The sequence below is a fragment of the Cololabis saira genome, chromosome 20 (assembly GCF_033807715.1).
Source record: "Cololabis saira isolate AMF1-May2022 chromosome 20, fColSai1.1, whole genome shotgun sequence".
Lineage (NCBI taxonomy): Eukaryota > Metazoa > Chordata > Actinopteri > Beloniformes > Belonidae > Cololabis > Cololabis saira.
In genome coordinates, this window is record NC_084606.1 from 16,895,179 (window position 1) to 16,920,999 (window position 25,821).

The 25,821-nt window shown below is 39.6% G+C and overlaps 1 protein-coding gene across 1 annotated transcript; it reads right to left on the reverse strand.

Annotated features, from left to right (window-relative positions):
- Positions 1–133: 133 nt before the first annotated feature.
- Positions 134–25,598, reverse strand: LOC133420555 (adenylate cyclase type 4-like). Its single transcript, XM_061710251.1, has 26 exons — positions 25,382–25,598; positions 22,887–24,201; positions 19,672–19,872; positions 19,397–19,558; positions 18,721–18,870; positions 17,936–18,090; positions 16,421–16,532; positions 16,185–16,312; positions 13,248–13,406; positions 12,944–13,103; positions 11,110–11,283; positions 10,965–10,996; positions 10,747–10,800; positions 9,306–9,369; positions 9,084–9,181; positions 8,845–8,929; positions 8,339–8,476; positions 8,178–8,252; positions 7,213–7,388; positions 5,693–5,777; positions 5,426–5,584; positions 3,233–3,379; positions 3,029–3,136; positions 2,771–2,885; positions 2,285–2,409; positions 134–1,531 (listed from the first exon to the last, which is right to left on the reverse strand). Exons 2-26 carry the CDS (start codon positions 23,850–23,852, stop codon positions 1,397–1,399), a joined length of 3,963 nt encoding a protein of 1,320 aa, XP_061566235.1. The 5' UTR covers positions 23,853–24,201; positions 25,382–25,598; the 3' UTR covers positions 134–1,396.
- Between the last annotated feature and the right edge of the window lie 223 nt (positions 25,599–25,821).

Consider the following 25,821-nt stretch of genomic DNA (forward strand, 5'->3'; position numbering starts at 1 on the left):
TTGACAGCTGCTGAAGCCAATGGCGAGCCAGAGACCACACGCAGATGCGCCTCAGCCAATCAGAACGCGTGTGGGCGGGGCCGACACGGGAAATTCCAGCAGACGCATTTAGGAAACATGCATCAGTAGGTGTTAATTTGTTTTATTAGTTTATAAATAAAATAGAAAAATATTTATTTTAAAGGGAACATGCTGCAGCTTCTCTTTCTCATTCACAGTTTTCATCATCCCTCATATAAGCATACATGACAGTTACAGAGTTACTCTAGACACAACCAAAATAGTTTACAATGCAGAGCTTTTTAAAAAGTGCAATTTCAAAAGCTTATCCAATTTTCCATTCTGTCACTGCATGTTTACAGAGACATTTTACAGTGTACAATTAATGTCAGTTTGAAGAACATTGCAGCAGATTGTATATTTTACATCCCCATGGTAGTATCTATCTTTCACCAGTGCTAATACAACCTTGAGGTTTGTAACATTTTCACCCGCGTTAGGTTGTGCAAAGCTCTTAACAGAATAAAGTGTGCAGTGAGACATCCATTTCTTTTTTTTTTTTTTTTTTTTCACAAAACCTGTTAATGTTTCTGGAAAAGCCCATGCTTTTGCTACTACAACAAGTGAAAAACATCTCTTTTGCCTTATTTTCTTTCCAATTTTCAATAAAAACACTTCACCTGTGTACTGTATTTATAGAGGATGGGAGCCAACACTTGAATGCTTCTTCCAGCTTTGGGATGAAAAAAAACCCAACAAAATAAAACATAAATACCTATAACACCCTGTGAATGCTATTAATTCAGATCATTGGGCAAACTATGCATTTGCCTTTTGAAAATCATCTTTGGTGCTTTGTTTTTTTCCAGTTAATATACAGTATATTAACATTGTTTTCTATCTGTACAAAGCATGGACTTCAGCTATTTAAAGGGTACTCAAAAAAAAAAAAACCTCAAAATATTTATTAAATTACAGCCTACTAGTAAAATACAGTACAGTAAAGACAGAGTAAGCAACATGACTGGGCATCGGCTGGTCCATGAGTAGGTTGTCTGCCCTCAGCTGCCGGTTATATTCTTGTGTATTCTTTTCAACAGTCAGGAATTTATTTAACGTCTCATCCAAAAGACCAAGGAAGCTGCTTCTTAAATGAATGAAGCAGACGTGTTGACGTGTGTTGCAGCATATCAGTTTTAGCATCTCGTCAGTGTAGGTGTCCATGGTGACTTGAAGGGTGGGCCTTCTACGATGAGTCCTTGCCACTGAGCGCGTTTCTCTCCGTGGGAAAACCAGAATGAGTCATGTAGTGTTGGGTTAGTTGCAACACACTGGTAGGCCGGGTCAATTTTCAGCTCCTGCCTGACCTCAGGCTGGCATTGTTATTAATGTCTGATCAGAACTGAGGTGATGACTGATCAGTATTGATAAAGTAAGTGGTAAGTTCCCCTTTTCCCTTAACGATGACTTTTCCTCTCAGTGTGACGCCGTAACCAATGGTCTGGACCATCTGGGCTGTCTCCTCCGTTATCTAAGAGAAGATATATATATAAGATATATATATTTTAAGTCATGTATCATTTATTTGATCTTTCAGTTTCCCAAAAACAAGAACTAAAAAAGCTTTTGAAATCTGTTTCCAAACACTTAGTTTCTACTCTTCAGTGGGTTTCAGCTACAGCACAATTAGATGCAATCTGGTATGAAAGATAATAAGACGGGGGTAGAACTCTACTGTGGAGCTGGAATATGAAATCATCATTTTAAAAAGGGATATCTAATTTGAAATGGGTCATGTTAAATACTTCTGAGTAGTGCACAGCGGTCACAGCGCTCTCAGTTTGGAGAATCAGTGATAGTTTCACGCTGCTCCGATAGGTTTTCACTATCTAAACCAGGCGTGGGCAGTTCTGGTCCTCAGGGCTGCTGTCCTGCACCTTTTAGATCCTCCTTGCATCAACACACCTGATGACAGCTATTAATTAATAATGACACAATCATTTCTATCAGGGTGTGTTGCAGCAGGACTTGCAGGACAGTGAGCCCATCCCGATCTAAACAGTTCAAAGTCTCGTCAAACCTCTAGCAAATTTAGATTATGGATCTTTACGACTTATCAATTTCTACCGTGAATGTAGTAAACAAGGAGGACTATCTCTTATCTGCCGTTACCTTGCTTATGTATGAAATCTGTCACGATTTTGTGAGCAACTAGATTATATTAACTATATTAACTAGAAAACAGGAAATGTGGCAAAGCATGTCAAAGTCTGTGTGCTCTGACCTGTATGTTGTCCAGCACCCCCGTGCTGTCCATTCTACTGGCAACATTGACCGAGTTCCCCCAGATATCATACTGAGGTTTGTGGGCTCCAATGACTCCTGCAATCACTGGGCCATGATTTATTCCTGCAGGCGGACAGCAAAGAAGAATTATTTTATGAATATATGGACAATACGCTCTCTATATACCTTTGATCACAGATGTCCTTTCATTGCTGTCATTTTTAATTGATGTCATCTAATTTATGCTTTAAATTATTTTAAAAAAAAAAGAATAAAACACAGATAAACTACTACAATTTACAAGTTGATGGTATAAATTACTGGGAAAGGTGAATATCCCATTAATGCAGATTTAGAAATCTTCCCACTAGATAAAGTGATGTAAAAAATATTTTTAAAAATGTTTAAGTTTTCTGCATTCTTCAATATAAGACTGTAATGTTAATTTTACTTTCAGCATTGTAATGATCTCAAACAGACTCACCGATCCTGAGTTTGAAGCTGTTAAAAGAGTGTGTGTTGATTAGCTCCAGCTTGCTCATCAGTGCGATGGCGAACTCCACCATGGAGCGCACGTGGCTGTAGGACATGTCACACTTCTGCAGGTGGAGCCAGAGCTCATAATTATTACTCTAATAGGCAGTAAATGCACCTCTCTGCTCCTCCAAATGACTGAAGACTAATAGAGATCTACTCTTTAGTAACAGACTTTAAAAAAATGTTTAAGTTCAGGAGCACAAACCTTTCTATCGTCTCCTGGAGGTGCCTGTCTCAGCCCCGCCGCAGCCATGTAAGTGCTGCCGATCGTCTTAATCTTCTCGACGGAGGAAAATTTGGGCTTCGATAGAAGCTGTGTTAAAGAGACACAAGAGGTTGTATTTATAAATGCAGACTGCTGACTCTGACAGTTAAATCACAATATTGGACAGAAACTCATTGGTCATACCTCATCAAAGTCTGCTATGATTTCATTGAGGAAGCGCAAACACTCCAGGCCGTCCCTGTTGGCGCTGCTCTCAGTGTAAAACTCTTTGAACTGAGGCACCGAGGCAAACATTACACACACACATTCATAGGACTGACTGTACAGGTCCTGAAAAAGAGTCATAGAATAAATTAAAATAAATAAAATTAATTTGGGCCAAAGATCAACATTCAACAGTCATTTTTAAAAGGAGGGATTGACTTTTATGATTTTTAATGCATTGTGAAATGACACAAAAGACAAATAAATAAAGTGTGTAAGTAAGTCAAATTAACACAACCAGGGATTTTAAGAAGTCAGGATGCATTTTATCTAAAGTTTGATGTCTCATTTTTAATACAACCTTCCCACAGCAGACATATTAAACTGCCTTAGCTCACATAATCTAAGGCTAACTAACGCTACAACATACAACTAGTGTATTAATGCACCGGTTCTGCAGAAAAGGGCCATTTTATTAAATTCTTTTCTTGTCTTGTTTCTTTTTGTGCATTGAAAGTTTTGCAGGGTTACAAACTTTCTAGCAGATGAGACCCTTCTCACCAATTGTGCCTGTATTGCTTAAAACCTCACTAATTCAGGCTTTTAGTCCTTTTTACTTAAAGAAACACTTAAAGATACCAAAGATGACAAGAAGCGCCACAACGATGCACAACCAGAGAAAAATAACAATCAAACATTAACGTAGGAGTAAAACAAGTTCAGAAATGTATTGTGGAGTCAGGTTTTTCAATAGATTTTTTTTTTTGGTTCAGGATTATTAGGATGGGTTTGACATCAGGACAACACGTGACACAGCAGAGCACAGTCAAGATAATACCCATCCCTAAAACATGAGGTTTAGCACGATGTACTTAGTCAGGCTATCTCGCGTTGCATCCAACTACCCAGCTAGCTATTCTGCCTTTTTCACAGAGGTGCATCTTCCCTGGATGTCAGAAACTGCTGTAGGCAGCTCGTACTCTTGTTCCCATTTCACCCTAGATTTGCACAAAACCCAGATATCAACAATTTAAACCTCTAATGGAATTGGCTCTAATTAAAAAGTAATAATCCAGTTTATCAGTGAAGTGTTGTGGAAAAGCTTTTTTATTTTGAATTTCCACGTCTCTGGCAGTGCTGGATGTGACGTAGCCGGTCCATATAAAGTCCTCAAAATGTAGTTTCCAGGTGTTTTTGGCCTCATTAATACGACGTAGTTGTGCTATAACAGTTTTTAACCATTAAACGGTCTCGCCCCACTGTACCTCTCCGAGCTGCTCTCTCCCTGCTCCCAACCCTGGTGCCTCAGATCAGCTGATCAGTTCCTTCCTGAGATACCGGGGTCTAGGAGAAGCTCAGAGGGGGCCGAGCCTTCGCGGTCGCCGCTCCTCAGCTTTGGAGGTCTTTACCGCTGCACGCCCATTTTTAAAACCCATCTGAAGACCCACTCTTATGTTCTGGCCTTCGACCCAATGTGAGACTCCTGTTTTGCTCTCTTTGTCCTCTTTACTGGTCTTGTTTCTTAGTTTGTACTTTTATTGTATTTTGTATTTTTGCGTGTTTTATACTTCAGTTGTTTTATGTTTTGTGTTCAGTACTTTGCTTCAGCTCTTGTTGCGTTACAGTGCTCTACAAATAAAGTTGAGGTAGTCCGAAAAACACTGTTCAATGGAAACACCGACCCCCTGCTACCTTTATCGCACATTCACTTTCCTTCTTTTCTTCTGCAAAAAAGTGTAATGAAGACGCAACTAATGTTGATTGCAGAGAAATAATGAGAAAAGGAAGAACTACATGCATTTTGTGAAAAGCGAAGTTAAAACACAGTCCTGTAGAGCTCAGAAGAGCTTTACACCAGTTTAAAAAGTGCAAGTGTGTGTGACCCATTCTTATATCACCTGTAACCAGTTTGATTTACCTAAAACAAAGTCAGCTGTGTTTGGTTTGAGATGGGTCAGACAGCATGTTGGGAGGAGAATACTCATTTTCCTGTGATTTTGAAACCTAATTTTATATACTCTGTAATGTTGAAACATTTATGTACCGCTGAAGCATTCATAATATATTTTTCTATCACCTGACACTCAGAATGGACACTTATTTCCTAATGTAAACATGTGAACCTACTTTGCTAGAAGGCTAACTAATCAAGCCCGTTCTCTGTTAACGTACTTGATTGCGAACAGTTTTGCCCATGAAGCAAGAGGCGACATGGAGTGGCAGGACGTTCTGCAGAAGGAGCTTGTTGACGTTTTCCATGGTCTCCATCTCTTCTCGTTCTGTCTGGAAGCAACGCTCCAGCAGGAAATCCACCCGGCTCCCCAGCTCGTCCTCAAGAGGGAAGAGAATGACAGCAATAAAGTTTGATCACGTTATAACACATTTTTATTTCTTACACACACATGCTGAAGACAATGGCAAATATTTGTACATACACACCTGTCTGGCCAGTATGAGGCATACAATGTAAAAGATGACCAGCCAAACCCCAGACATGATTTGAGGGTCCTTCAGGACACCAGGCCTGTCGGGATACATGCATACAGTCTCATTTAAATCATCACTTTGCCGCTGTGTTGACTACTAAACTGCAAATAACCCCAAAAAATCATAAACAAGAGTACTTTATATCTAAATGTGGCCTCTATCTCCAGGAGGGCCTCTGCCTGTTGAATAAGTGATGGTGATCTGACACTCCAGGTAAGCTGTGAGTGGCTGACAAAAGGGAGGAAACTCAACACCTTGCTGGTAAAAGACGGACTGTAGGATCCCTGCAGAGAGCTGTGAATGTGGACTAGTGGAGAACATTGTTTTGCAGAACTAGAGACCGACTGCTTCTGCAAACAGTCATGAAACCCCTTTTACAGTCTGTCAATGAACATATTGTGATGCAGAACATGCACAGCTGTATCAAAGCATCCTCGACACAACTGAGCCAAGCACTTGAAGCCTGTACTCTTTTGCACAGTCAGTTTACAAATCGAGCAAACTGAACCTTGAGAAATAAAGTCTGCCAAATCAAATTCCTAATTTATTTGCACAAACCTGGCAAATAAAGTTGATTCTGATTTAATGGTGTAAAAAAAAAAAACTTATCACGTCGAGATGTTGCTTGTGTCATTTCACACATGGGATTTTATGCTGTTTTTATTCATAGAAAGGTATTTTTCTAAATGATTCGACTACCTGCCTATGGGGAAGTGTGTCCACACCTTTCACTGGTAGTTTATTTACCTGTACTGTATTTGTTGTAACCAGTTCAACCTTTATGCACCTCTAACATTTTTAAAGAAACCTTCTACTTTTCTTTCTTTTAACCTTTTGTTTTTGACACGGTGGACCAGACATCAGCACCGTCTTTGAATGACTTGTCGTGCTCGAACACAAAATCTTGGTTTTAAGACTTAAAATCTAAATCAAATCACATTTTGAGGCAGTATTGTCACTTCGCAAATAGTATCTTTGGAGCGTCACGCAAAACAATGATTTCATAACAAAACCTTTCTGTGGCTGCTCGTCCACATCTCTCACGGTATGTCGACCTCTTAAGAATATATGCTATCTAAGTTTGAATGATGTGAATAGAAACTTATCAAGCTGCTGCTAACAACTTCATAAATAACTAATTTATCTGAAAGGTCCAACTTTTAGAAGTTTTATTATCATACATTAAAGTAACCTGAAGACACAAATGGATGGATTTACTAAATATATAGATTCATAATCCCATGTTGTAGTGTGGTCTGAATATGTGGTGAGAAAGGTTATATGCCCTACAGTACATGCACTTAATACGAGTCCTTTATTAATTATGTAATTCATGTTCATCTGAGGTGCAACCAAACACCTCTTAAAAACATCCACTTCTGATTCTGGTTTGTAGTTTTCACAATATGTGAACAGCAAAATGAAAGCGGATCACAGATGAGTAACTTCAGAGAGTTCTGTCGTGTACTCACGGTGTGCCATTGTAAGCCAGGTTGACGAGGCTCTGGGACCTGGGCGTGTAAACGTAGAGGAAGAGGGCCAGGTACACGACCACAGCCAGGGTGAGCAGCAGGGCCTTCACTGATAAGCAGATCTTGATGAAAACAATGGCTCCCAACATGGCCAGCAGGCAGCAGTACAGGTAATACTGGATAGTTGGACGGGGAGGTGGGTGGGAGGAGACCAATGTACCAAGAGGTTAGTGTTATAGTGGCAGCATGGAGCATGAAATTGTGAACTTGAACAAGTTGGAGGTGAATAAAATTCTCAAAAAAAAGATTCATTAAACAGTGATTTTTAAACGAACTATTTCCAATGAAGTATGTGACTGGATTAAAAATACTGAAGAACATATCTTTAGCAAACCTTACAGCTTTGGTCACTAGCTACTTTTCAAAATATAATTCTACTGTTTTTGTTAAAGGGTTATTTTATAACATGCATAAACTCATGATATAAATGTAATACTGTGAGACCGATCATGCTGCTGAGAATAATGTTTACCAAGAGAACATATGATATTCTTTGTAATTGAACAGTATGATTTCTCTCGTTTGAGGAGATTAAGCAACTACATTTCAAAGCTGAGGAAAAAAAGAGTTACTATAGTTGCTCGTAAGTACAGAACAGATTCTTGATCAGGAAGCCGTCCTTCAAAATCTGGCACAAAAGCGATAACAAAAACATTGCTTTAGCTGAGAAAAATGAATAAATGCATTGCTTCAAATGATTTGACTGTTGGCCAGGAGGCGTCCCTGCTCGTCTGGTCAGTTGTTGCACATGGATCACACACATTTTTGATCGTTACTCTTGGTAATCATGAACCACTGTATCATCTGTCAGCATGGATGAGCTGCCTAATGGGACTATAGGTACTGACAAAAATATATACGCTGAAAGAAACACAGAAGTATTAATGTGGTAATGAGGTACTTACAGGCACAGTGTACAGTCTGAGAGTCTCCAGCTCTGTCTTGTTTGTGACCACGTTGTTGTTTTTTATAGGGATGACCTGCAACAGAGCAACATAGTGGAAAAGGATCACTGAGCATATTAGCACATTAATTATTAAACAAATTACAAGGAAAGGAAACTCACAAAGTTCAGGATGGCCATTAGCAGGATGATGAGCACGCAGAGCGTGACAACGAAGAGCCGCAGAGCCGCCTTGGTGGAGACGCCGTGTGACAGTTCCGACATCCACTGGACATTCAACGGCATCTTGGAGCGCCATTTCTAAGAAGACGAGAAATCACACAAACAAAAACGCATCACACGTTCAGTCCATTAGTACCAGTAGACCATCGCTCTGATCACATCGGTTTGTTCAGCATTGTTCACCGTATGTTCATCAAGACCACACGAGACATTTACTTTTCATTTAATGTAACACTCCTGCTGACCAGGGACTGGCAGGAGGATATTAAAAAAAGATCAATCACTGATAAAAAATTACCTTAAAAAGATTATTCTGTGAAAAACACACAATGCATAAATCAATCATGTATTTCTTCAATCGTGGGAAGAAAGCTTGAGGTATGTTTATGCTACTTGATATAAAAATGATCTCTTTTCCACTTTCAATACATGAAGGGATCACTGACCTCTAAATAGCCGGTGAAAGCCATACTGAGGAGTAAAATCATGACTGGGAAGGTCACGCCATACGACACTGCCATCTCCAAGTTCCTGGAAGAGTTAAAACGATAACCTTCAGCGGGTAAAGATGAGTGATAGTGATCTCACAAGATGTTGCTCATTCCTGTGTTTTGGGGTCAGCAGGATAACAGCCACTATTTGAGTAAACAAGGACTTGTGAGATGTGAGCGAAGGTACAACTTACTTCTCAGAGACAAGCATCTGGACAGTGAAGAGAGTGACGAATATCACAGCTACGCAGCTCATGGAGTAGTGCAACCCCTTCACCTCTGAAAGGCGGAACTGGAAAACAAAGAAAGGCGCTAATATAGTTTGGTTAACTTGAAAAGTAATGCTCCAAGAGGAACCTTTTCAAGTATATAAAAGACACTGGACGTCACACTTGCTCATGGCTGAATGAAAGTACCTGTCTCTCTAAGCTCAGGTCGTTAAACAGCAGAGTCAGACAGTTGAGTTTCTTCGCTCTCCTCCTGAATGACAAAATGAATAATCAGAGGAGGGATGACAAAGACCGAGGCTCTATCACACCTTTATGATTTAGCCAGCATTAGTATTGGTTAGGTTTCGCCGGAGTTAGGAGCAGGGTGAGACTGCTGGCATATGTTGAAGTGCTTACGGCTCAAATCAGACCAGTTATGTGATCTTTGACACATTTCCACATGTTGCTTTTAAATTACTCATAAATTGTCAAGATAATGTACCAAACCTCGTTTCTAACCTATGAGTAATGTGCTTTGAACCTATGTGCAACTTATATCGAACTTTACCATATTGACGTATGTATATATATATATATATATATATATATATATATATGTATATATATATATATATATATATATATATATATATATATATACACACACACACACGACTGTCTCAGAAAATTAGAATATTGTGATTTTCTGTAATGCAATTACAAAAACAAAAATGTCATACATTCTGGATTAATTACAAATCAACTGAAATATTGCAAGCCTTTTATTATTTTAATATTGCTGATCATGGTTTACAGCAAGAAAACTCAAATATCCTATCTCAAAAAATTTGAATATTCTGGGAATCTTAATCTTAAACTGTAAACCATAATCAGCAATATTAAAATAATAAAAGGCTTGCAATATTTCAGTTGATTTGTAATGAATCCAGAATGTATGACATTTTATTCTAATTTTCTGAGACAGTCCTGTATATACACCAAATAAAAGGCTGAAACTGCATCATCTCCATCTGAGGGTGAGTGTGAGGATGATGATGGCTACTCTTTGGCAGGAGCGTTCTTCAATGTTTTCAAAGTGACGGTGATGTTGATACTGTGACTTCTGCTACGTCTAGTAAGGCTTTTGAAGGCTATGAAAGGCGATCGTCGACTATACACTGGTGCACGCTACGGATAATTTAAACAATGGTTGGGTATAAGTTGGGAATGCCAGCAACGTGCAAAACATTTGTTGGTATGTCATGTTTACGTAACTGAAAAGTTACTTATACGTTATGTATACTTTACGCATCCAACCGGTTATGAATACACTATATACAGTACAAACCAAAAGTTTGGACACACTTCCCCATTTGTTTGAATGCAAAGGTGTGTCCAAACTTTTGGTCTGTAATGTATATGGCCCCAAAAATAAATACAGGCTGGCTAAATCTTCCAGGTGTGACAGGGCTGTTAGTGAAAAACACCACAACAGGTGTTGACATTACTGTTTATACCCTTGAAGAAATTATCTATATTCATAAGAATCAGTATGGCTATTGGCCAAATAAAATTCCACAGATCATGTTTAAAGGAGCATTATCGCACTATAAGAAGTACTATTAAAAAACATTAAAGCCTCATTTACCCTGCAGTGTCCATCGTGTCCAGGGATCCCGTCACATTGTTATCAACAGCTAAACTAAAAGAGAAGGAGAAAATGTTGAATAAAGATATATCCAGGGCCTTCCTTCAGAAGGACAGATGTGTGTTTTGTTCCTTTCATTTATATGGAACATAGATTCATTTTGGTTGTCTATCCTGCATTGTTTTTCACAGGTTTTTGAAGTAATTCTTGGCACTTACCCGTTGGTGTTGTTTTGACAAGGGTCTCTTTTCTGAATCAAACACACACACATGTATCATCAGACCAAAACGTTGCCTGTTTTATGATAATCTCTCATACGTACAATATATATTCTTGATTAAAGTTTGAGGCACAAGTACAAACCTGTGGCCGTGGCCGCTTCATGACAGCTTTGATGGGGAGGATTGGCTTCTTGGAGCGCTTAGCCTCGGGGTTGCTCAGGTCTGCGAAGGGGTGGATTGTCTGCCAGGACTGGAGATACTGAGACATCCGGACGGATGCCCTTTGCCTGTTTTCTCCCGTTGCAAGACTGTTGGACTGAAATTAAAGAGCAGTGTGAACCCATTTAATTTTAACTCTGCTTTGTCTTCATAATTTCCTTCACTTGAGCAGGATGCATGTTTAAAAAAAACTTCATGGGTTTGGTGAGCGGAGATTCTCCAAACAAACAGTAATTAGAGATACCCAGTAACACACAGAGAAATAAATTATTAATTCAATTACTATTGATAGACTGTCACGGTTTTTGGGTTTATTTTGAACGTCTGGGTCCTTGAGTTTTAGTTCCTGTCCTTGTTCACCTGCCCTGATTGTTTGCGCCTGTGTCTCGTCAGCCCTTGTCCATACATCTCGTCTTTCCTTTGCTCCCTGCTGGTCTGCAGTGATTTCTCCATACTGTTTCTTGCCATGGTTTTGTTCAGGTACCCTGTCCTGGTTCTGTCTAGTTTGTTTGTGGTTTTGTCAAGTTGGAGCTCTTGTTTTTGTTTTGCAATCCTGCTTATGCAGCGTTTTTAGTTAAAGGAGACCTATTATGGCATCTAATACCTATTTTAAACAGGCCTTGAATGTCTTAAAAACAAGCTTTTGATTGTTTTTGCTAAATAAATTAGAAATTCAGCCTCTGAGCCATGTCTTTATCTTCCCTTTCTCTAACCTCATTCTCTATGCAGGATTCTGAGTGGGCGGGGAGGCTATGATAATGAGGCACTGTGCTGATTGGCTGCCTGACGCGATACACCGCTATGAAAAAATGGCAGAAGCTCCAGCCGGCGGAGTTAGTTGTGGGCGTGGTTTCACGCATCGCTCCCGTCGTTACGTAACAACGGGAGCAGAATCTGAACGGCTCGTAGAAGCCACATCAGACTGGATGGCTCATCCGGGCGGCTGTACAGACACTGCAGAATTTGGTTGCTTTCCTCCTTCTCTGAGTTGGCAGGCTGAGGGGAGACCACTTTATAAATGTTAAAGCAAGAAAAAACCTGTTTTTCATAATAGGTCCCCTTGAAATAAATGACTTTAGTTTGGAGCACCCGTCGCTTACGTCTCCTGCATCTGGGTCCTACACCTCCAAGTGACTCGCCTAGTACCTTGTCACCAGTGATGGGCAGTAACGCGTTAGAAGTAACGCGTTACTGTAATCCGATTACTTTTTTCAAGTAACAAGTAAAGTAAGGGATTACAATTGCAAAAACAGTAATTAGATTACCTTTACTTTTCTGAAAGAAGGCTGCGTTACTGCGTTACTAAATGCACTATTTGTTTTGTGAAAATATCTCATGACTTTGTCAAGCCTGAATTATGGTTCCGCGTTAAATCGACGCAGAGCATACGCCGTATGACTTATTGTCATTTAACTTTATATGATGGAATATGCACAAAGAATAGAATTAAACTGAAAGTTATATTGTTTTATATTGTTCCAGTAAAGTGTATTCAGGTTGTGCATCATGTTTTTGAAAAGTAACTAAGTAAAGTAACTAGTAATGTAACTAATTACTTTTGACAATAAGTAATCAGTAAAGTAACGGGATTACTTTTTTGCTTCAGTAATCAGTAATCAGTAACTAATTACTTTTTCAAAGTAACTTGACCAACACTGCTTGTCACCTTTTTCAATCAGGAGAAGTTTTCAAAATCAAATTGCCTTCAGTTATTTTTAGTATTTTTAGTTTAGTTTAGTTTCTCATAAGGTGCTTACTGAGTTAGGCCTCCGTGAAAAAGTGTTTGGCTTGTGGGGGTCAATAACTAGGTATGTTTTTCTTCCGTTGAGAAGAGGATCCCGAGACCCTCCATCTCCATCCTCCACCTGGTATGCGCCATTCAAGTGCTGCAACGTCTCCTCTGTGATGTGGACTCGCCTATTTATAACAGCAGTAATGACAAAGTTATAAACACTTTATGACAATAGAGATAAAGAAAACTCAAAGCACATTTCTTATTATCTTCAAATTTGTTGAAAAAAAGAGAAAAGTGTCCGTATCTGAACATAAGACTTTTCTTACCCTGGAAGTCCCCCAGACTCCATGTGGTTGGCCAAAGTAACGTCATGTGACCACACGTCATACTGCCACTTCTGTAGGCCAATCACGCCACACAGCACGTTGCCAGTGTGTACGCCAACCCGCATGTTGATGTCAACCCCCGTCGCATCCCGAAGTTTACTTTGAGGAGACAAGCACATCGTTATAATAAACAAACCATCAGATTTAACTGTTATAAATTTGGATTCTCATTTTGAAACGGTTGTTACAATAGTAAAAATGTAACATTTCTTTATAATTTTTATAGTAATACCTCTTATACTTTAATTATGTACAGTATTTAAAAACACTGAATTGATTTCTGAGGAGATTTAATTAAAAAGTCCCTTTAAATCAGAGAGAAGATATAAACATTTAATAAATCTAAGATTTTAACAAAAGTAATTTTCGGTGTTATTTTATTGATCATTAAATGTACTTTGGGAATAGCAGCTGGATTAATTTGAAGCATAAAAAACAAAACAAAAGATCAAGTAAAGAGAGAGACGGATCATGAATTTCGAGTAAACGCTTTTTCAGCGGGCATGAATGACCTCCCATGATTCCTTGCTGCAAGGAGCTAAAGAAACCTCTGAATGAAAACACTTGGCTCTAGAGCAGTCGCCAGCAGAGTCGGCCTTCTTTGCGAGTTTGTCCGGTTTCTGTGAGATACTGGCTCTGCTGATGCCCCTGACTGATTGCCAGGATTTGATCCGGGCCTGATTCTCTCCCTCTTTCTTTCTATCCTTTCATGAGTGCAGGTATGCTTGTGAACGTGGTTATTTGACTGCTCTCTGTTGGTTCCTTTGCCGTCAAGGCGATCCTGTGCACATTTACGGTCCAGTACCTGGCCTGCCTGGTGCCTTTATTCACCTGATCAAAAGCAAGTCAGAAACTTTGGACGTTGCCTTCAGAGACGGCTAGCCTCACAGACAGACAGCAACCCCCTCAAAACAAACATCAGACAGCCACTGAACTCAAACCCAGAAATGTCCAGCCCATTATTCCCCTGAACCCTGCTAACCAAAAACCTTTCATCCTTTATTTATGGCCAATAGTCTGCATTCTTGGTCATAACAAGCTTAACCCTAATATAGATGACTGCAGATAAATCAGCACTCTCCACTACAGATTTACGGAAGATATGCAACATCCCTCTTCCTCAAAACGTACAACCTCATTTCATATTTAGATCCTCTAATACTGCTGTTCCAGATTCATATAGATCAAGCTAAAAGCATAAATGCGAGCCGGCATGTGAAATAACAAAACAGACGAATGACACGTCACCCTGCGGCAACTGGGGCAGCTTATCTTTCTACACAGATCTCATATTCCTTTCGGCTCTGTTACAACCTTTCAAGGATTGACAGAGGCAGCAAATATGCCCCACTTTCTTTTTTTGCCTGAGGGGTAATTCACATACAAAACATATATCTGTGTCACAGTCCTGACCTGATACTGTAACTGTAGTCCTCCCTCACCTTCACCTCGTTACAGATCCAGAAACAGTGTTTAACTTATTCCCGAGTCTCCTAAAACCCAAATGTGTTACCTTTGACTTGCTCACATTTAATGAGGATATCGTTCCCACACCATGCTACCAACCAGCGGAGTATAAAACATATTAGACATCAAAGAAGATATCTAACATCCACGTCTATTTTGTCCAAGTGCAAACAACAGTGGCTCCTTCAGCTGCCACTAGCAGTTTGTATTTGATATGTCAGTAAGTCCAGAGGCTATCTCGCTTGTTGTAATCAAACAAGATAAGACAAGTGATTCAAATATTGCCACAGCTGATTTCAATTTAAACCAGAAGCATCAAGAGGAGCTTTTTCTGGGGGCGGACAAAGATTTTAGCCTCGGATCTCCTGCGTCACCACTGATGTTTACAATTAGGTAAGTTAGCCCAGTAGAAATGTGAAAAACAAAGCTTTTTTCCCCCCATTCTGCTGTAAATATGGTATACAGAGCACAGAAAAGAGGAAAAATGTTCTTTATTTGTAACATATAGGTTTCTATTAAATATGTGTAAGAAGTGGAGAATGTATTCAAAGTAGGAATGGGCGATATTTTACCGTTCACGATATACCGTCAAATCTCGCGGTAAAAACGATAAATTTCTGTTGATGACGTTTTTGTGTAACAAACATGGCGGAAGGCGGATTTGAGAGTGAGGAGCTCGTTGTTAAACGAGGCTCCAGCTCCGTTATCTGTAACTGGTTTGGATTTAAAAAGAGAGACGAGGAGCAAACATCATCTATTATATGCAGAGTCTGCAAAAAAACAGTGAGTGCAAAGGATGGCAATACTGTGTTTTTATTTATCAGGTTGTATTTTTTTTCTACTTTGTGATTTTATAAGCTAAGAAAACTTGAAGGACAATGGTACTTTTGCTGTTTGCACTGTTATCCCACTGTTTAAGCCATACAGTTTGAATAAATGTTGAATCTGTTCTTACATTTCAAACTTGTTTCATTTGAGTCATTCCAGTTTTGCAGTACAGGTGTACTAATTTAATTGGTTTTTATTAATTCAATTTAATTGGTGTAGTTTAGTAGCATTTAATATCCTTTTAGAGCAGTTTTTTGGGGATTCCAAAGACTCAATGTGCTGATAGATTTATAGTTAAAAAGGTGGAGTTGAATTGGTATTTTTTCTATTGTGATTTTTATCGTTATCGGGATAAATGCCAGAAATTATCGTGATACATTTTTTAGTCCATACCGCCCATCCCTAATTCAAAGTATGGTAAAAATGTACATGGTTATTTCTACATGGATCGCTTAGAGAATCAATAGATTTACAATGATTTCAAATCATCTATTTACTCTGAAAGCTGCCAAAGGGACAGAAAAAGCTACGGGACAGGTGAGCAAATGAACTAAAACAGCCAGTCTGTTCAGATCAGCATACTTGATGGCAGTGCACATGTCCAGGCCCATCTGCACACAGTTCCTGGCGTGGGTGGGGATGGAGTCCGGCAGACCTGACACACAATAGTAGCAGTCACCCAGGATCTTGATCCGGAGACAGCCATTCTTCTACAAGAAGAGAAAAAAAACACAGACAAGGGGAAAGGGTGGTTTCAAAGTCGTTCTTTGTTAGAAGATAAAAAGCTCACTGTCGGCTGAATACGTGATATTTTGTACCTTGGCGATGTCGTCAAATCTGCCGAACAGCTTGTTGAGCACGGCCACCAGCTCCTCCGGTGTGCAGGTGCTTGCCAGCTTCGTGAAGCCCACGATGTCGGCGTACAGGATGCTGCCCAGACAAACAAACACAACGCATTAGACATGTTTACATCACTTCTACAGACAAATACAAAACATACTCAGAGATTATGACATTAATTAAAAGAAAAACACATAAAACGCTACGAAACTTTTCACATTCAAATGTCTTTTACATGTTGTGTAGTCGTTTCCAATCGTATTTTTCCATCACATACTCGACAAGTGACAAACAGACCAAACTAAGGTGTATCCTCATACCTTTCATACCACAGTAGGATATAGTATATGAATACTGGCATAAATTATGTACTGTATTGTATTTTAGTATTTTTGTCTTGAATTTTCCACACCTTTAAACAAATGTGGGTGTGATTGTGGTCCGAGTTTTTTTTGTTGTTGTTCTTACTAATGCATAAAAACACCCAGAATACCTACATGTTAGGAATGGGTGATATTTTACCGTTCACGATAAACCGTCAAAAATATTCCCCACGGTAAGAATTTGTCATCTCACGGTAAAAATGATAAATTGAGGAAATGAGCAAGAAAGAAAGAAAGAAAGAAAGAAAGAAAGAAAGAAAGAAAGAAAGAAATTAGCCTGAAGGAAGGAAGGAAGGAAGGAAGGAATGAAGGAAGGAAGGAAGGAAGGAAGGAAGGAAGGAAGGAAGGAAGGAAATAAATGAGCCTGAAAGAAAGAAATGAGCCTGAAAGAAAGAAAGAAAGAAAGAAAGAAAGAAAGAAAGAAAGAAAGAAAGAAAGAAATGAGCCTGAAGGAAGGAAGGAAGGAAGGAAGGAAGGAAGGAAGGAAGGAAGGAAGGAAGGAAGGAAGGAAGGAAATAAATGAGCCTGAAAGAAAGAAAGAAATGAGCCTGAAAGAAAGAAAGAAAGAAAGAAAGAAAGAAAGAAATGAGCCTGAAAGAAAGAAAGAAAGAAAGAAAGAAAGAAAGAAAGAAAGAAAGAAAGAAAGAAAGAAAGAAAGAAAGAAAGAAAGAAATGAGCCTGAAGGAAGGAAGGAAGGAAGGAAGGAAGAAATGAGCCTGAAAGAAAGAAAGAAAGAAAGAAAGAAAGAAAGAAAGAAAGAAAGAAAGAAAGAAAGAAAGAAAGAAAGAAAGAAAGAAAGAAAGAAAAAGTATTTTTTTAATCGTCATTTTTATTGTTATTGGGATAAATTCCAGAAATTATCATGATACATTTTTTAGTCCATACCGCCCATCCCTACTACATGTACAATAATAACAAATTAAACCATCGTTTTAATCAGCCAGCTCTAAGAAGGACACATCTATGCTATTATATTGTTCAGACAACAATCCTGAAATGAGCATAAACCTGTATGAAAGAGATGTGTAATAATGGCTAAAGAAAGAAAGACAAAACCATGACGAACTTGCACGCTCAACGACCCCTGACATACATCTGTATGGTCATCACCTGACATCTTTATGTTGCCGTATATAAAGACTGTGGAAGTTGTTGAAGTTGGGTTCGTTCCCCTTATCGGTCTTGGGCTTGGACAGCCTCTTTATCACTTCTGTTTTCAGCTCCACAGCGATGTAGCGTGGCAACACCGACAAGAGGAGCTGCTCCTGTTACCAAGGAAACACACCAGATGGGGGTAAACGTATGTGACAGAGGGGTGGCTGACGATTTTTAAGACCCTATGCAGTAGGCCGTCAGAATTCATAAAGAGAGGTTCACGGTGCAGGTGAGAGAAACAGGTGGCCACCAAGAGGTTCCTTGAAGTGATGAAGAGTTTACTCAGTGGATGTTTAATCTTTTTGTTTACTTGCCGAGAATGTTGTCCTTTGGGTTTGCCTATTCTATTGCTCCTGAGCCTCGGACAAGTGAATGATTAATCCATTTGCCTAATTGCAAGAAAAGCATACAAGTACCAATCCATGGCTGTCCGTGTGCAGAGCCCTTTAGTGGTTACACATAACGATTTTAAATTTAGAGTACGGGAAGTACATTTCATAGAATAGACCTGGGGAAATAGATTTCTAGATATCCACTTCAAATGAACATTCAAATCAAATAAAAGGATCTGTTTTCTCAGGAAACACATACTTATTATAGAGTTTCTTAGTTTGAAAAATCAAATCTAGCCAACCTTAACAATTTATTACAAAATACTAATAAGCTAATGAGAAAAACTCATATTGAAAGTTGCTTGTAAACTAATTGATCTGTACTAGTGTAAAAGAGAGCGTTTCAACCTGCTGGTATTTCCTTATTTCTTTCTGGGAGCGTATTGCGCTGAAGTCTTCCCTCTTCTGATTGGATATCCTGAGATCGTGTTCAGTCATCCACAGGTGAAATATCCCGATGCAGTTGACGCACACAAACAGCACCGCGTTTGCCACCAGCTGAGAGGGTAGAAAGAGGAGATGCTTTACTTTCTCTTGACTTGACTTACACGTGAGAGCAAATGATATAATAGCAGCTGAACCAAACAGCAACATATCAGACGGAGAATCTAAAAATACATTAAGATGCTACACAACAAAGTTGTTTACAAAGACAAATATCTGTTAATGCGTCACCAGGTTTAGGACCTCTTCGTAAAACAGTAACAGGTGATGCGGGTCATTTACATTTTTTCCAGAGGAACTAAAGCCTGCTGGGCAAACATCACAAACTACTATTGTAAAGGCTGAGTCACGCTTCTCGTAACATTTGAATTAAAAATGTCCCCAACTCCCCAGATGTAAAGATTATTTGCAACCGTATGCACTTATTTACATATAAACTTGTTTGGCTTCTCTTTCACAAAAATCTTTCTTTATGACAGAAACCTACTTTTCATTAGAGGTCAAACCGAGGTCCGAACAGTATTATTCTGTTTGTTTAGACTTTATTTTTTAAATATATTCAAATAAAGGACTTTTGTACCTGCACAGCCAGCTCTGGTGTGTCTGGACTGGTGACCGGGACGTAGACGCTGATGATGATGATGTGTGAAACGCTGGTCCCTATTCCAACCATGAGGGCCCAGGCCAGAGAGAGGGGCAGCACCGTGTACACGCTCAGAGAGAGGAAGAGAAAAAACGCTACCTGGGAGTTTAAGAAAAGAAGAAAGACAGACAAAAAAAAGAAGACAGGAATGAAACACTGACGATATTTCTCTACAAACACTACATTTGTCTCTTATTTTGCTTTCTTCCCACCTGTTCCCACGCCGTCACGGGTCCCCCGGTGAAGATGAAGACTATGGCAGTGATGTACAGGGTCCCCCAGACAAAGAGGGCGAGTGCCCCGCCGCAGCGCCTGAATGTGGCCAGCCAGGGCAGGCAGACGAGCAGAACCGTGCTGAGACACAGAACCACACAGACCACCGACAGAGCGCCTACATGGGCCAAGAGGTTCTCCTGGAGGGAAACGCACAACTAAAAATCAGCCCAGTCATACAAATCAAACCAAAGACACATCATAGCTAGGCCTGTGTTGAAAAAATAGATTTCCCAATTCTAAATCAATTCTCATATTAATTCCTAAAAATCGATTCATATGTCTAAAGATCGATTTTTAAAAAAAAATGTATTTATGTTTTTTTTTTTTTCATCATTACATTACAACTTTTAGTATTTTTTTGTTTATCCCTAAAAAAGGAATGTTTTGTTGGACACGAGAATAACTGGTGCCATGTTTTTGCCTTTAAATATGTTTAAAGGTATGAAAACATTAAAGTGTTAGGTTATAATTGCATAAATTGTCTATTTCATTACTTTATATACTGTCTTGGGGTTACATTTGCAAAAAATGCTAAAAACCAAATGCTCAAAAATTAAAAACCAAAATAGACCGAAAATGGAACAAATAAAAACGGAATGTGGGAAAAAACAAAAACCGATTTCATCCGTCTCTGTTTGCCCTGGATCTGTTTGGTAATTCTGACCCACATGATGTTTCTGAAAGCAGTTCTATCAGCATTCTGGGAGCTGATTGGTCCTTACAGCATCATTAGTTGCAATACTTGCTGTTGAATCTCAATATAATACTAGTAGTAATATTTTGCATAACTACAGTCATATAATTCATGCAACAGCTCAAAAAACAGTTTTAATAACACTAACCCAAATCAATATCGGAATCGAATCGAATCGAATCGAATCAAATCTTGATAATCAATTCTGAATCTTAAGAATCGGAATCGAATCGATTCTTGACATTTGAATCGATCCCCAGCCCTAATCATAGCTGTGTTGAAGCTTTAAAAACAGGAGAACTTTACTTTAACAGCTTCTACCTTGTAAGAGAGGAAGAATGAAAAGGTATTCATCTTAACATCTTTTTTTATTTCTCTTTTTGTTTGATCAACAGTGAAGCCGACAGAAGCTGGTAAAATTACATTGTCTGACAGTTTATCTGCAATTCGTCCCTATTTGGCAGAAAGGTAACTATGACAACTGAAGACCATACAGTCATTACTCAAATCAGTTGCAGATATACAGGTGGTTGACTAAAGCTAAAATGGGTTGAACTTATACTTCTACTGAAATGACTACAACACAGAGAAAAAGTCAAACGCTGCGGGGGACAGTTTTCTGTTTGAGTCACCATAGTGATCGGAAAATCTTTGTAAAAGAGCGTCACGGTTGGAATACTGGTTAATGGGAAAGCACAATGAGCACATAGTGAGATATTGAGAATCATAATTACAGCCTATTACACTTTATCGTCTTGCTTCATATTTGAACAAAGCGCAGACGGAGGTGTGACATGTAGTTACAGTACGTATGTGGGGAAGTGCACGCAACGCTCTGACGACGCTCTGACGTATTATATCAACTCTGACCTGAGCTGATTTAAGCAGAAATGAAACCTTAGATGTTATGTTTAATGCTAGTAAAAAACTAAAAAACCCACATATATAGCTTTTAAAACAATTTAACTATTAAACTAATAATGTGAGAGGGTCAAAACTCTCCTTTGAATGCTTGTTAGTGCTGTGAATCACTGATGAGCATAAATGTTGTGCTATTTTGGAAGAACAGGTTTAATGCTTCACTTTCTTGGCTCTGCGGGAGGCGGCTGCCAGATATTGTTCCCCGGCATCGTGCTCAAGTACATAATCTCCACGCTGACAGAACAGCATCAGTAATATAACACATGAGTTTAGTTGAACTTGGAGTATCAGTCTGGTTATAATCCTTTCTTTAACTGAACAAACTAGCTCTCCTTTGATATTTTAATAAGATTAACAATAAATCATTAATGCTATTAGAAATAAATCATTTATAAGTGGTTACCAGATGTCCCAATCAGTCAATCAAGCTCTTTGAAATCAATGATAAACCTTATTCCAGCTATAATAGCATTTTCTGAAATGTGCCGACATTTGAGCGAACGAAATGTCATAAACATACTTGAAATATTTTTTAAAGTTTGGTTAATCTTCTGCAAGGCATCTGTGCCATTTCTGGAACTTCTTCTGCATTATTGTTTGAGCCGCTCTAATTATTTTTCTGTGCTGCATTTTCTTTTGTTTACTTCCTGTACGTAGCAATGGAGCAAATAAAGTACATTTTACATGAGTTGGAGCTGATAAAAACGTTGAACATGAGTCATTTTATCAAACACCAACCATCTAACTTCCAGGTTGAATCTCATGCAGAACTCAGATTTTCTTAAGTTCCCAGACTGGCATAAGTGAGTTAATCTCCACCAACTTGCATGTTAAAATGCCAGTTTGAATTGTTGAATTTTTTTGTAACAAGTTGGTAGAGTTTATGTGAAGCAATACATTTATTTCGGGTACGACTGATTGACAATTGGCTCGATAGCGGCTAGCCGTTTCCGCTTCCTCATCCCTGATTGTCATGTTACCGTTCTTAGTGAAGCAATCAGCAGTTTGTATTAGCTCGACGTCGGCTAATTGATTTACATCAGTAATTTTTGATTTAGCCATCTAATCAACATGTGAAACCGTATATTCTGTTGTAAATGTTTGCTGGCAGCTCTGCAGCTATTTCGGTTATTCGATAGTCACTGCTAACTTTTACTGACATATCGTGGGCGTGTTCCCGACGGCTTCCAGGGAAACATGACTGTGCTCAATAAGAAGAAAAACAGCCTACGGTTTTAACAGACATTGCAGCAAACTATTGTTCTACTCGACTTGAAAGAAGAAATAGTGACGTGAAATTACTCAAAAAAAAGAAAAGAAAGAACACATCTACGAATCACGTGTCTTGCGGTCTGCGGCAGACACGATTGCATGGTCAGAAAACTTTCGAGGTGCATGAATGTCAGGTGACGTAGAGCTCTATGAAAGAGTTTGCATCGATGGAGAGGCTTTGTGTTGCACACTTAAGAGGTTTATCTCTTTGCATTAAAATCCCCCCCCAACACACACACACAGACACTGACAAGGCATACTCACCCCTCTTGTGGTGGGAATGAGAATGATGATCACCACGCAGAAGACCAGAGACAGCACCAATCCAGAAAGCATGGCCGGAGTCTCCTCAACACAGCGAAGACAAGCCCTGTGGAAGGCCTGATAGCAGCAGCACACCCCTTCTTTCACACTCCGCCTGGATCGGGTGCTCTGCCCGTCATCGTCTTCCTCCCCGTCGTCAGACCGGACATCGATGCTGTCTCTGGGTTGGTGAAGTCCGAACGAAACATTGTCTAATGCAGGTGAACTTCCATCGAGTGAGTTGTCCACGTTTGCGTTAACGGTGACGTCTGCAGTGGAATCGCCCCCGTCGTCATTTGGACCGCTTGTGCTGGTTTTCTTTAATCTCGAAGTGTCTGGACTGAACTCAGACAGACTGACTGGAGAGCCGGTGTTTGCATTTTCAAATGACTTACCATCAAGCTCCAATAACTCCCCATCACAGATATCAGTGCTGAAGGAAGTGCAAGCATAGCCGGGGCTGGACTTTGCGCTGTTGTAGTCCGAATCGCTGCAGCTGCTCATTTGCAGTGTAGAGCCATTGTCCTTTTGCAGCATATCACAAGGTGAGTTAGTTGGTACATCACGATCGGTACTCTGTAGGGTCATGCCTGTTCCTCTCAGCAAAGGATTGGACTTGAAAGGTTCAGGGGCAAGTGCTGTTTTTACCACACCCACCTCAACAGAAACCTGGGACTGACTGAGCTCCGGCTCCTTCTCACCAGTGAGAGACGACGTGCTGTCACTTCCTTGTAAAATGTTGACAGCATTGCTTTGTGCAGGATGTATTAAATTGTCTCTTGCCTGACTGAGGTCATCAAGTTCCAAGATATTACTTTTCCCTTTTCCATTACTGGCGATAACAACAATATTTGGCACTAAGGACACCGGCTGGCCTTCTGGTCCAAGTTTGCTCTCATCCTGAAAACGTTGGGACTCTTCTGGCATGATGATCTGTGCTGGTTCAAGGGATTTTGCAGTCTATCAACCCGTCACGTTGCCGCCTCCAGCAGACTGGTAGCTTGTTTATGTGACAGATTTGCACTAAAACACTGCTTAAAAGGTGATCTTGTCCCTGTCAGGCGTTATGAATGTTTCCGAACCCACTTAAATTGATTAAAATAGCAAGACCTTGACCTCTTTAAAAAAGATGATAATGATGGCCACAAAGATGAAGATAGTAGCGGAAGTTTTCTCTCAGATGATCCGTTAAGGCCTCAAAGATCGATAAGGATTTAACTTTGGCATGATCTTCTTTAATGGGCACTGAGCCGTGTTTGCAGTGAGACGGGTATCACTAGAACAGGTGGAAAAGAAAAACAGTCAGCACAGAGCAAAGAGAAAATGATTAAAGTTGGTTGTCTAACTTTGGGAATAAGAGCTCTCAGCTTGAACCAGCCCAAAGTTTTTATACCATTTTAATGATAGACTGCCTGTAGTCACTTCCCTGTTATGCAAAAACTAGTTGGTCTAGCTTCAGGCTCTTTCCTTTTATCACACACTCACACTGGGTTCAGGTGTGTACAGGAATGAAATGTCAGTGACTCACCCGGTGCACATTGAAAACATTTTTCCAGTGAACCTTTACATGTAGCGCTTTTAATCTGACCATCGCTCATCTGTTGCCCCTCCTTTGCTGTTATCTGAGTTTATCAAAAACACAACCGTCTCTATATCCGATCAGTGTGTGAAATATCAAAACAATCCTCACAACAAATCTGCTTCACAGTCAACGTTGACATCAGGATTGAAATATACTTTTTCTTAATCTGTCTGCCATGATTAAATATCCGAGAGGGATTATGCAGTAATTTATTTGTTTCATACCTCTGAACTCCCTCCACTTCCCAAAGTTAGTGAGAAAAATATATGCGGTGTCCTTTTACATCAGATGGCAACAATCTGGTTTCTATTATGCACGTTCATGCTGTATTTGCTTCAGGCAAACACAATTATGTGATCTTATGTGGTAATGGCAGCACCTTCAAAAATATCAAAGTCAGAGGTGGTAAAGCACTGAAACGAGACACAAAAGTGATGCAAACAAGACTAGGAGGAGACTGAAAAAAAACACAAATCACATTATTCAAATTGGTTCAAAGTATGATAGTACCCCATTGTTACATCACCTCCCCCTGCACATATGACATATCTATTTTCATTTTTAGTCAAATTTATTTATATTTCTGCATTGAAAATGTATGTTCTTGCAAAAACAAAACAAAACATAGTATTAAGGTTTACAAGCAAATTAAAAAGGGTGTTATTAGTTGTACAAAAAGTATGTAACTGTGTTTAGAAAGCTGTGAAAAATGTGTGTTGGCAGCAGGTCGATATGTCAGGAAAAAAACTTTAATTAAAAAAAAAACATAACTTCTTTCACGTTTTCGTTTTAAACTTTACATATGCGCGGGATTATGAATACTAAACCAGTTCAAAATAAACGAGCGTGTCGCAGGTAAAAATGTTGCTCCTACCTCATTGTTTATTCACGCTATCGTCCATCTGTCAGCCACTTTTAACTTACAAAAGGATGGGCTTAAATGTTCCTCTCCGTCGCTCCACGTCCTCCGTCATCCTTCAGTTTCTATCCTGAACCCTAAACTATGAGCTCGATGTCTAAAAGTCACCAAAATCCTCAGGAGATCCTCGGAAATCTGAGTAAGTTTAGAGAGTTTAGAGAGTCATCAGCCGTCAGAAACTGCGCTCTCGCTCAGCGCGCGATCCCGTGACGCGGGGCCGCGCCGCGCTCCAGGCACGTGTGCGCGGAGACGCGGAGGCGCGGGGACGCGCGGGAGGGAGGTGAACAGAGGAGGGAAGAAGAAGGAGAGATGGAGAGATGCAGTACTGGAGTTGAGGGGGGATGAGGGGGGATGGCACCCCCCCTGAAATAAATACGGTCAAAATCATCCCCCCT

What these genes read in the sequence shown, in the direction of transcription:
- LOC133420555 (XM_061710251.1), bottom strand. Translation starts at nt 23,852, where the DNA reads ATGCCAGAAGAGTCCCAACGTTTTCAGGATGAGAGCAAACTTGGACCA. An exon ending in TCATTCCCACCACAAGAGGG is followed by an intron (nt 19,873 to 22,886) that starts GTGAGTATGCCT and finishes GTTTCCCTCCAG; the next exon opens with GAGAACCTCTTGGCCCATGT. An exon ending in GATTTGACGACATCGCCAAG is followed by an intron (nt 16,313 to 16,420) that starts GTACAAAATATC and finishes CTCTTCTTGTAG; the next exon opens with AAGAATGGCTGTCTCCGGAT.